This window comes from Physeter macrocephalus, chromosome 9 (assembly GCF_002837175.3).
Source record: "Physeter macrocephalus isolate SW-GA chromosome 9, ASM283717v5, whole genome shotgun sequence".
Taxonomy (NCBI): domain Eukaryota; kingdom Metazoa; phylum Chordata; class Mammalia; order Artiodactyla; family Physeteridae; genus Physeter; species Physeter macrocephalus.
Genome location: NC_041222.1, coordinates 94,649,031 through 94,661,071, shown reverse-complemented (window position 1 = coordinate 94,661,071; position 12,041 = coordinate 94,649,031). Strand labels below are relative to the sequence as shown.

The 12,041-nt window shown below is 37.2% G+C and overlaps 1 protein-coding gene across 2 annotated transcripts in view; it reads right to left on the bottom strand.

Annotated features, from left to right (window-relative positions):
• ADAM28 (ADAM metallopeptidase domain 28) overlaps positions 1 to 12,041 on the bottom strand; it is a 59,213-nt gene that overhangs the window by 10,397 nt on the left and 36,775 nt on the right. For both annotated transcript variants that reach the window (XM_055086952.1, XM_024130864.2), the window contains exons 12-17: positions 10,346 to 10,523; positions 8,931 to 9,020; positions 5,934 to 6,129; positions 3,130 to 3,232; positions 944 to 1,103; positions 154 to 234 (exon numbers count right to left, since the gene is read on the bottom strand). In XM_055086952.1, the coding sequence (XP_054942927.1) occupies positions 154 to 234; positions 944 to 1,103; positions 3,130 to 3,232; positions 5,934 to 6,129; positions 8,931 to 9,020; positions 10,346 to 10,523 (808 nt within the window). The remainder of the gene's footprint in view (positions 1 to 153; positions 235 to 943; positions 1,104 to 3,129; positions 3,233 to 5,933; positions 6,130 to 8,930; positions 9,021 to 10,345; positions 10,524 to 12,041) is intronic.

Here is a 12,041-nt window from a genome sequence, read left to right as displayed (position 1 = left end):
GCGCGAACCCGGTTCCCCTGCATCGGCAGGCGGACGCGCAACCACTGCGCCACCAGGGAAGCCCACTGAAACATTATTTTAACATCATCCAAACTGTCTGACCTAAAATGACACAAGATTCAGCAAGCTTGGGGAAATGTTGTCAAGACTTACAGCACGTCCTTTGCACTTAGAGGAGCAATTGGACGATTTGTAAGCTCTTTCGACGTCCACACATTCTGCATTAATGCAAACCTGAAAGTGATATGAAAAACACAAAGTAGACATGAATGTCCAGTGGTTTCAGTTCTGCAAACTGTTGACTCTTTGGTATTTAGCCTTGTATTTTTAGCTACTATTATTGTTATCAAACTTGCCTTTTTATTAGGGAAATCACCGAATCCTTTTGAAAATAGGAATATGGAATCTAGATAATTTTTATAATAAAATATTTAGGAAGTCCTCTTTAAAGAAGATTTCCTTACTTCATGTCATATCTCATGGGTCATCTTTAATGCACCTCCTCTTTAGTCCAACTCTGAAGACGGAGAGCACTGAGCTAAGCATTGCACATGGTACAAGGTACCCATCCTAAACAAAAATACTATGGAAAACATGATAATATCACATCATCTCCAATATTAAGATAATTATCATTTATGTAAAAATAAATAGTATTGTTATGATTTTTTTCATTATTATCATCAGAATGGCTATCATTTATTGAGACCCTACCAATTTGGGGGAAATAAAATTTACCTAAATTTATCAACCTAGTGCTAAGCACATAATAGATACTTATTAAATAACATTGAAGGGAAGAATGCAGTCATGTATACATGAATGGCATAAACATTGCTCTGAAAACTGTGATCCATGAAACACAAGGAGGCCTTGAGAAGCAAGCAAACAAAAACGAACAAACAACCAGAACATTTGAGTAAAAGCCACCATTTCAACGTACCTTATTCTCTCCACACTTGGTTCCATTGGCTACTATGCTGATTTCTTGACTGCTGTCTTCAGGTTCAAATGTTTTACATGTCAGGAACGTTATTATATCACCTTTCCAGAGCAGATAATCTGACCCACCATTACAGAACAACTTCCCACACATGGAATCACTGAAGAAAAGCCAAAATTTGCTGTCGTTGAAATAGCAGGATACAAAATGCAGTTTTATACAAATGTAAATCAGCTCCCTATCGATATTTAACTAATGGTATTTTCCCCTATGGCACAGACTTCTAGTTCTCCTTTATACCAATTTCCCCCTTATTCTTCAGTAATAGAACCATTGAATATTAGCAAGGCACAATGTTGCTCAAAAGAAAAATCCCATGTCTCCCATATTCCCAAATTTTGGCCAGTTGCCTAAATTCTAGCCCACGGGAAGGAAGCAGAATCTTAACTGCAGATTCTTGAGGGTGGCCTTACGTGAGGGTATATGTCCTCTTCTCAATATTTTCTCCTTTTTGCTTATTGGAATATGACGGGTGGAGTTGGAGAAGCCATCACAGACCGAGAGGAACATTTGGGAAAGGAGGTCATACATATGATGGAGCAAGAAGCTATAAGGAGGATGGATGTCTAACATCATGGAGGGCACCTAGGAAATCAGTTTCTGTCTTGTTTCAGCTAAGGTTATTTATTGCCATGAAAGGCAGCAGAATAATTCTCTTGACTGTAGTTGTATCAGTATAAGGCTGAGCCTTGGTTGTCACTCCAAGGCATCGTGTGTTACTGAAAGAACCCCTGCAAATTCAGATGAAACTGCTCAGCGCTCACTAAAACCTTGCCTTCACTAGCAAGGGGAAGAAAGTCATCACCAACAAAATTGGAATAAATTGCTTTATGCAGAATTTAGAGGAATGCTGTGGAAAACTCTTCTGAGAGTGGTAGAATCAGATTCTTCTGATGTCTCGGAGGCTTTTAGAAAATACCATAGAGGAGTGGAGAAAGGCATGCATTCTCTCCAGAACTGAGAGGGTGCTTTTCTTGAATCATTTAGGTAGAGCTTTATGAGGAAGGCTCTAGGACACAGGGACTTTCAGGCTTACTTCCCACTACAGCCAAAGATTATCAAGAAGTGACCAGGAGGTCAGCCTGTGGGAAGAAATGAAATGCTTGTGCCTCTGGTTGCAGAAATTATCCAGTGTTCACACAAAGTTATACAGGACAAGGGTGTATACACTCTACAGAGGAAAGATGGAGTTACCCTAGTCTCTTTTCCCTGTCACGACCTCTCAGACTAAATATTGCCACACTCCCACCCCACTCTCCCACACATATTGCCTTTTACATAATTTTCCCTGATTTCCTGTAAAGAAGAGCCCACAGGGTATGATTAGCTTTGAGGCTTAGACTCCCCAAGAGATGACCTTCTGTCCAAAATGTAGTTTGTTTGGTAATATCTATCATTGAGAAAAATTAGTGTTATTTTAATGGAAAATCTTTAAGAAATGCTGATTTTTTTCATTCAATCTCTGGTTACACATTAGTTTGAATGTGTAAAATTTGGAGCAGGTATAAAATTTAATCTATTATCATTTGAATTTTGAAAGTCATCTTAAAATTGAGAACAAAGGAAAATATATAGAAAAATCTCAAGTTCATTGCTTATGGTGTTCTATCATTTTTTTCAGACTATCAATACAAAAAGGAAAACAAATTCTTTAGGTAAATTGTCAGTCTTTCCCTTACTGTATTTTTTCTTTATGGAATGCCATGGCAAGTTTAAATAAAACTGTACAATCATCATATTGCTTATTCCTCTGAGTAGATACATATTTATACCCTAGAATCATAATGAAAGACACTAGATGGAAAAGCATCTAAAGTATACTGGAGAATCAGTGTGCAAATTTCCAACCAGGCCCATTTAACTATTGCGTGCTCGGTCTCAAACATTCATTCTATTTAACAACAGCTGTACTTGGTGTCCTTTGAAGCATCCATTATGAGACCGGAAAAAGGGGATCATTCCCTATTTGTCTTTTTAACTCAGTGCCTAGCCTAAAATATAGCATGTAATAGTCACTCAATGAATGTTTATCAAACGAATGATGTCCAAATTCACTTTCTCTTTAAATGGGATAAATCAGAAACTGTCAAAATGAGCAGGAAGGTTCAAATAACAAGGCCACTTACTTTGCTTTACAGGGAATGCGTGTGTCATCCACTTTTCGACAGTACCCGTAACGTGACCCACCTTCATTCCTGCTGAAACATGACTTATCTGCAACCTGGGTTCCTGGGACCAGGCATAGTCAGTAGGCACACAGTTGAAAAGAAAAGAGATAAATAGTTCAGTGCCATAAAGGATTCATGTAACAGAAAACCAGCATGAGGAATACGATTTTAGCATCATCCCCTTGACCCTTCTTGGAAATGTAGGTTGCACTAATTTGATGTCAAGAGAGATGGCTGGAGTTAAAACAATCTTTTAGATAGCCTATTTTTGAATAATGGCTATCTGAATATTTGGAAACATCTGGATGATTGAAGACTTAGCTGGAAGAGCCGTAGTTATCGTAGTAGCAGCCCACAGGCAGATACTGGAATGTTATCTTGCTGGAGGGTGCAGCTGTGACAGGTACATGCTGTGCTTAGTCAGACTTTACTCTGCCAGGCACAGAGATGAGCATCGCATGTTTAATTTCTCATGTAATCTTCCTCAGATCCCCATCAACTGGGGCAACAGAGCACAGTGGTTAAGAGCTCAGGGGTTAAGAGCTGTGTGATCTTTGGCAAATGCCTTAACCTCTTGGTTTGCTCTGTGTAAAAATGAGGTTTCTATAATAGTACCTCCCCCACAGCGTTATTATGAGAATTAAATGAGTTAATATATGTGAGCCACTGAGAAGAGTGCCTGGTCTGTAGTACATGGTTCAGAAAGAAAATGCTGGCTGAAAATCCTTTGTAAATAAATATTCCTGGGTACTATTGCTAAGGAAAGGAGCACATTTTCTTTTTAGGTTGCACACACATTTTTCCAAATTCTCTGTGAAAAGATTGTACTAATTCATACTCTTACCAGAGCATATTAAACTAAGTGTTTTGTCACATCCTCACCAACACTAAGCATTAACTGTAACAAAGCTTTGCAATTTAACAAGTGTAGAAGATTAACTTGTCTTCATTTATATTTCTTACCATATATTGCATGTGCTGATGTATTAATAGTATTTCATACTTCTTGCTAGTGAGTTAAAATGATTTTAATGTTTATTAATTAAACACTTGTACTTCTTTATGATGAATTGCCTGTTTATTCCTTGGTCACATTTTCAATATTTGGAATTCTAAATGATTTATAGGAGGTTAAAGACAGTGATTTTTCCCCCCTTATATGTGTTATAAGACTTTTCAAACTTTGAAGACTAATTTAAAATAAATGTGTGATCCTTGTGAATTGTAAAATTTGAAATTTTATTTAGGCAAATCTATTTTTCTGGTCTTTTATAAAGGCCACCTTTAAATATATGATTTAAAAGTTCTTCTCTATTCCAATATCAGATAAATATATTCAACATTAATTCAATAGATCACCTGGAACATTTACTAAAGTCAGGCACTGTGCTAGGATACACTGAGAATAACAACTATGAGCAAAACAGTGTCCAGGTACTAGAAAATTTACAGATTTGTAAGGGAGGCGATATTGAAGGGTCAGGCAAAAAGAAGAAAGTAATAGTTTTTATCGCAGTGATTTATAGCCAAGTAACAAAGGAGATGTTCAGAGCTTCATCTCTGTGCTGAAGATTTCCTTTCCCCAGGTTTCTGCCATATACTGAAGTTAGCCAAGGAAGTACAAGGTCTTTAACCAGCAAAGCCATCTTTGCTTGCACCTGTAACTTAGCACGTCCATCTGCATTACCTATAAACTGGAGGAGAGCCAGAACCGAATTCCAGACCATCAGAGCACTTCCTGATGCACCAGTGGTATCAAGCTTTCTCCTCAAATTGTGTCTCAGCTCACCCTAGCCTGATACAGAGGCTTTCATTCAGGGGTTTTTCTAGGTTCTTGTTCATTTATTTCCCAGGTTTCTTTTTTTCTGGGTGTATTGTCAATCAGTGATTTTTGTTGCTTTCCTACATATTGTCTTATGTATATTTTCAGGAATCATGGAAAGTTTCCATCATATGATAACCTTCTTCAAATATTTTTAGGAATATGTATTTTCCCTGTTAAAAATAGTCCTTCAGCCATTTAAGTAGGAATCTGGAAATGTAGCTGAAAATGGTATGAAAATTAAATATATGTACACAATATACATCATATCCAGGAAGTCCAAAGAATTGATATTTTAAAAATTGCTCTTCTAATCAAGTTATTTAGCATAATTTAAATTTGGGTTTAAAGTTTTTGAAGATTTTTAAGTTATGCTTTTATTTTTAATTTTTTTTTATGGTGTAATCAGAGAATATGACCTCTAAAGTTCTGGTATTATGGACAAAATAAACATTTTAAGAACTTTCAATTTTCCTCACTGCTCCTTTGCATTCCACCCCTACACACACACACACACACACACACACACACACACACACACACACACACACTTCCAAGGGTCTGCTTAACTGGGAAGGATTTTGGTTAGAGTTGCCAGATAAAGTACAGGACATCCAGTTAAATTTAAATTCCAGATAAACAAAGGCTTTTTTTCAGCATAAGTCTAACTCAAATATTGCATGAGACATACTGACACTTAAAAAAAATTGTTAATCTGAAATTCAAATTTAACTGGACTGTCCTTATTTTTATTTGCTAAATCTAGCAACACCAAAATTCTCCACTTATCCAGGATTTTGAGCAGTGGCACTGTTTCTAAGATGGAAGAAAGGGATAGAATGCTACTTTGGCCATGATTAAACACTGTCACTTGGAGTGATACGATTTTCCTTTGTATGTACAAAGGCAGTGCCAGCATCACTGGGGTTTGTCCTCCTACCTGGTCCCCAAAGCTCGGTGCACTGCTCCTCCAGGGTGGGGCACATCCCCATCAAGCAGTAGCCCTTCCCATTTTGGCAAGGGAAGCCATTGACTTGGAATCGATCATCGGGGCAAAGACCAGATTTGCCATCACACATTTCGGGAAGGTCACATTCATCTTTTGCTGGTCTGCACACCTCACCAGCCTTTTTAAACTGTAGGGAAATAAAATTGGAGAGAAGGCTTTTTTTCCACCTGACTTAACCCCTAATATCTCAAATTAATTCAAATAATATTTTCCCTGTGGCCTTTTTTTGGCAACGTAGTTAGAGGCATCGTTCTATTTTAGTTCACGTTTTCATTGTATAAGCTAAAGCCGTCTCCTATAATGTCACTTCTATTGACTTTGGCCAAGCCCTGAGTCTTTAAGCAATCAATATTTCTGAATTTGTAGAGCAAACGTTATAGAAATAACAATGAAAAAATACAGAAGAAAACTGAGCAATATCTTAGATGGAAAGAAGGAATTTATTTCTCCCTTTGTTGAATGCATCTTTGACAAGCTTTTCAAGGAGATTTAAATCTGCAGCTTCAGAGATTTACTGGTGAAGTAAATCTTCCACGGTAAGGAAGATAAGTTTACAAGCCCAGATCAGCATGCTCTGAGACTTTCCCAGGCATAGAGTTTCCTAATCCTTAATTCCTTTTATTGTATGTTCAGATATTTCTTTTCAACTCCCGTCTTTCTATGGAATGATTTATCAGAAGGAGGAAACAACCAAATATTCATTTCATGTGTTAATTCCATTGCAATCTATTACTGCGAGTCTTGCTCTTATGAGCTCAGAGAAACCTTAGGAAAAGAAATTCTGCCATTCATACAAGTCTGAAGAGGCCTGTGTGGATATTGGAAGCATACCCTTCTCTAGTTGAAGTGAGAAGGCATGTTCTCATATCATCAAAAGACTTTCCATATCTTTACGCTGGTGACAGAATGTGCCAAAACTAAGATCCGGCACAGCCAAATAAATAAACAAATATTTTTAAAAGAATCCAAATTTTCATCAGAGCATATGAGACCCTCCAAATTCAAGCCCCCCCTACTCCAGTCAGACTAGCTTTCTTACCAGATGTCACACAAACCATGCTTATATCTTCTTTTCTTTCTTCTTTCTCCCTGCCTGCTCACTTGGAATTTTTTTCTTTCTATTTATCTAAAATCTACTCACTACTTTCCAGATGAATTGAAAGCCTCATTTTCCATGAAGTCTCCTCTGACCTCTTCAATGCAAATCACTGTTCCTCTTTTCTACATGTGGTAGGAAAAGAGCCCTGAATTTGGATTTGAAAGATACAGGTTTGAATCTTGGCTCTGCGAGTGACTAGATGTGTACCCTTAGCAAATGGATTTAATCTCTCTGAAAATCCATTTCCCGATCCAATATTAACTTTGTAAGGTCATTATGAACATTAAGTGAAAATATATGTGGAAACTATTACCCATATAATGGCCAACTGTCATTATAATATCTATCTGAGCATTTAATCATGTATCATATTTTCATCTGTTTTAGTTATGTATATCATCACCCTAAAAAAACAGCAAGTTTTTTGAAGTCAAATACTAGTTTTCTTTATCACCCATAATCTCTAACAAACAAGACTTAATAAACACTTGTTGAATACTACTTAAGTTCTCAAATTTTCTTAATTTTGGCATCCTTTATTTCTTCCCTCTCCCTCCAACATTAAAAAAAAAAAAGAGAGACAAAAGAAACAAACAAACAAAAAAACCTATCTCAAACACTGCCTATAACCTGGCATGCCATCTGCACATTCCTTTTACAGATGGTTATTGGGCTTTTAAAATGAACGCAATTCTGTGTTAGGTGAGCATGAATCAGACTCCAGACATTAAGAATCAGTCTAACTAAGAAGACACATAAACAAATAATCATAATAGAGAATTCTCTCCAACAGTAGAATGTAACATGCTGAACTCTAACTGGAAGAGAAAGTCAAAAAAGCCCCACAGAGAAATGACACGGCATCCTCATCTTCTGTCTTTTTTCTAAGAATTTCACCCAGAAGTGACTTCAAAGATTGAAGTTAGAGGAGCCCCTATATTATTAAAATAAAAGATTTTCCACTACACCATATTAAAGTGTGAAATAAAATTCATATTTTATGGCAAGACAAGGAAAATTTAAACATATGAAATTGTCTCTCCCTCTGTCTCCTCTCTCCCCATACCGTGCACTGTGTATCTGCATTAGGCATTGACCAGACCTCCCCATCAGCATAAATACCTGCTCAACCACAAAGACCAACATTCTCCCAACACCAACATGATAACTCCTTAAAAGATAACATTCCTTCTTGATCTTGTAAGGGGCCATGGTGACGCTTAGATATGGATTGTGTAAATTATCAATAATATGCCATTTAACGTACAGCCCTCTGTCTCAAAAAACTTACACAACTGTGCTTTGACTTCTAACTGGCTCAACAGTTTTCAGAGCTTTCTGAGATGCTCTTCTCCGGTTATAATCCTCAATTTGGCTAGAATAAAATTTTCCATTTCTTTCTTAGATCGACTGATTAATTTTTTGCCGACAAAACAGATATGCAAGCAATTACTGGATTTGGTCCAAGAGGGTCACACAGCATCAGAAGAAATAGCAGGTGGGAGTAACAAAGCATTAGCTTTGGAACTGATCATACTTGGATTTTGCCATTTAGTGGCTGTATTATTTTGTACATTATCTGTTCTAAGACTCTGTCCACTCGAAAACAAAATTAAATAATAATATATACTTCAAAGGGCTGTTGGAGGATTAAAGAGCCCATCTTTGCAAAGTACGCAGTGAGGACTTGAGAGATGGTAGGTAACATTATTTTATAGACAGAAAAATATTACTTTGCCTATTTCATTTAACATAATCCCTAAGATTTTCATACAGACAAAACAAAGAGTAATCATAATTATTAAGACAGAATAAAATAATAATCTCACCTGGCATTTTTCACAGCATTCCCCTACCGCACATTGAAACTTTGCTTTGATTTTACATGTTTTTGCATCACAGCAAACGTTGGTGCATTCCTAAGAAATACCAGAAAAAAATGCAAATGCAAGATTACCTTTTGGTCTCATTTTGGCACAATTCATAATACAATTTATTCATCACACAGACCTTTCTTTGATACAGTTTGAAAATGATTTGGGGGAAAATTTTTTTTAAAAAGTTTAACGTTAGAAATATTGAGTTTATCTGAATTCTACTTACATCATTTTTAAATTTGAATATCTTTTCTAGTTCCCCCAATCTCCCATAGTAATACTGAACATGGTCTATTTTTGGTGAAATAGGAGAGAAAACAAAAGAAAGGGACAGGTTTTGAAAATCAAATTCCTCTAAATTGTTACAGAACATAATTAGTTCAGCTCATCAATTTTGTTTCTATCCAGCAGTAAACTTAATCTCTAGAGCATGTACTGAAAATCTAAAAATATAGTTCTTTATTCAAGTTTGACATTTAATTCAGCTCTCTGTAAAGCCGTATACTTTGTCTTGTTTTCCCCACCTTGCTTCTGAGAAATTAGGCATCTGCACAAGGCTTTGGGGAAACTCCTACTTTGGGAACCTCAGAGTGAGATATTTACAGTTACCAAATTTTAGGGTTAAAACTCTTGCCCTTATTCAAACAAACATCATCTGGGAAAGATTCCTTTTTCTCACAGAAGGGATAAATGTGTAATCCTATTTTGAAGTTACTGAAAGGCCGACCCCCTGAGAGCTTGGCCTGGTACTCGCATTAGGTGTTAATAAGATGGGGGCAGGGGTCCCTGGTGGTGCAGTGGTTAAGAATCTGCCTGCCAATGCACGGGACCCGGGTTCGAACCCTGGTCTGGGAAGATCCCACATGCCACGGAGCAACTAAGCCTGTGCGCCACAACTACTGAACCTGTGCTCTAGAGCCCGTGAGCCACAACTACTGAGACCGCGTGCTGCAACTACTGAAGCCTGCGTGCCTGGGGCCCGTGCTCCACAACAAGAGAAGCCACAGCAATGAGAAGCCCGCACACAGCAAAGAAGAGTAGCCCCTGCTCTCCACAACTAGAGAAAGCCTGCACGCAGCAACGAAGACCCAACCCAGCCAAAAATAAATAAAATAAATAAATTTAAAAAGGGGGCAAAGGTCCCATTCAGAATCCTGGCTGCCCTGTCAAGAGGATGGGACCAAGCCAGGCACTTCAAATGGTAAAAAGTCCTGAGTCCCAAAGTTGGCCTGACAAATGTCTACAAACAAACATTTACAAAATTACAAGAAGTGTGATTTTTTTTAGTGAACTGAACATTCTTTGATAGTTTATCTCTCAGCAATTGAAAAACAAAGTAGATCATTTTAGAAAGAACTTGGTGGTACCTCGGGGGTCCCACAGTCACAGTCTTCTCCCATTTCTATCAGCTGGTTCCCACAGATCGGGGTGGATATGATATCTGTAGGCAGCGGAACGTTAAAGAGGCAATTGGATAATTTATCTTCCAAGAATTTTTCATAGCTGACACGGCTGCAGGAACTGAAGTCCGTAGGTGTATAGAAGCTGTAAAGGTAAGGAAAAAGAAAATGGAATACAGTCACGCTGAGCAGATAGGGAGAAGTATCAGACATTGTGTGTGATACACTCAAAACGTGACCCAAAAGATCAAAGGGAATACACTCACCAACTGCTAAATCATGAGCTCTTATTTTTGCGCCTGAATTAGCCCACCCGGGCAGGTATAAACACCTCCAGCTTAATGAACAAGGCAAGTTCATGGTCACATCTTAAAATAGAACATCCAGGCTGCTGTTTAATAAACTAAAAATCCTTCTAATTTATCCAGATAATCTCATTCAGCCTTCGGTCATTTTGGTTTTGAAGTCCTAAAGGCACTAAAATTATATATATTTACATGTTTAAGAATTCATTTTCCTTCAGAGGGATTTCTATTGACAGCCTCTCTTCATTCCACAAATAACAATGAGGTTAAAAAAGCAGTAGCCAAGGGGGTTGAGGGGGAGGGAAGGAATGGGAGTTTGGGATTAGCAGAGGCAAACTATTATACGTAGGATGGATAAACAACAAGGTCTTACTCTATAGCACAGGGAACTATATTCAATACCCTGTGACAAACCATAATGGAAAAGAATGTGAAAAAGAATATGTATGTCTATCTATCTGAGTCACTTTGCTGTACAGAAGAAATTAACACAACATTGTAAATCAACTATACTTAAATAAAATTTTTAAAAAAATTAAAAATGCAGTAATATATGTGAGAGATAGCATAAGATATGAAACTGGCATGCAGCCATATGCTATTTTGTGGAAGGGCATGGGAGACTAACCCTAGCTTGAATGAGCTGGGAGAGGGAAATAGAAAAAGAGGAAATGAACACATAAAAGGGATTGTGGGGTTCTTAAAAATAAAATTCCAGGGCAGCTTTGCCTAAGGTGTGGCAGGAATGTGTAATCTCTTTTCAAAGACTCTCATCATCTTCCTGTGAGAACATTCTTCTTTTTTTAAAAAAAATTTTATTAGAGTATAGTTGCTTTACAATGTTGTGTTAGTTTTGCATATACAGCAAAGTGAATCAGTTATACATATACATAAATCCACTCTTTTTTAGATGATTTTCCCATATAGGCCATTACAGAGTATTTAATAGAGTTCCTTGTGCGACACAGTAGGTCCTTATTAGTTATCTATTTTATATCTAGTAGTGTGTATATGTCAATCCCAGTCTCCCAATTTATCTGCCCCTCCTTTACACCCTGGTAACCATTAGTCTGTTTTCTACATCTGTAACTCTATTTCAACTCTACTTCTACTTAGCTACAAAACTATTTCTTGGTTTTGTAGCTAAGCTCATTTGTACCCTTTTTTTAGATTCCACATATAAGTGGTATCATATATTTATCTTTCTCTTTCTGACTTAGTTCACTCTGTATGACAATCTCTAGGTCCATCCGTGTTGCTGCAAATGGCATTATTTCATTCTTTCTTATGGCTGAGTAATATTCCTTTGTATATATGTACCACATCTTCTTTATCCATTCCTCTGTTGATGGACATTT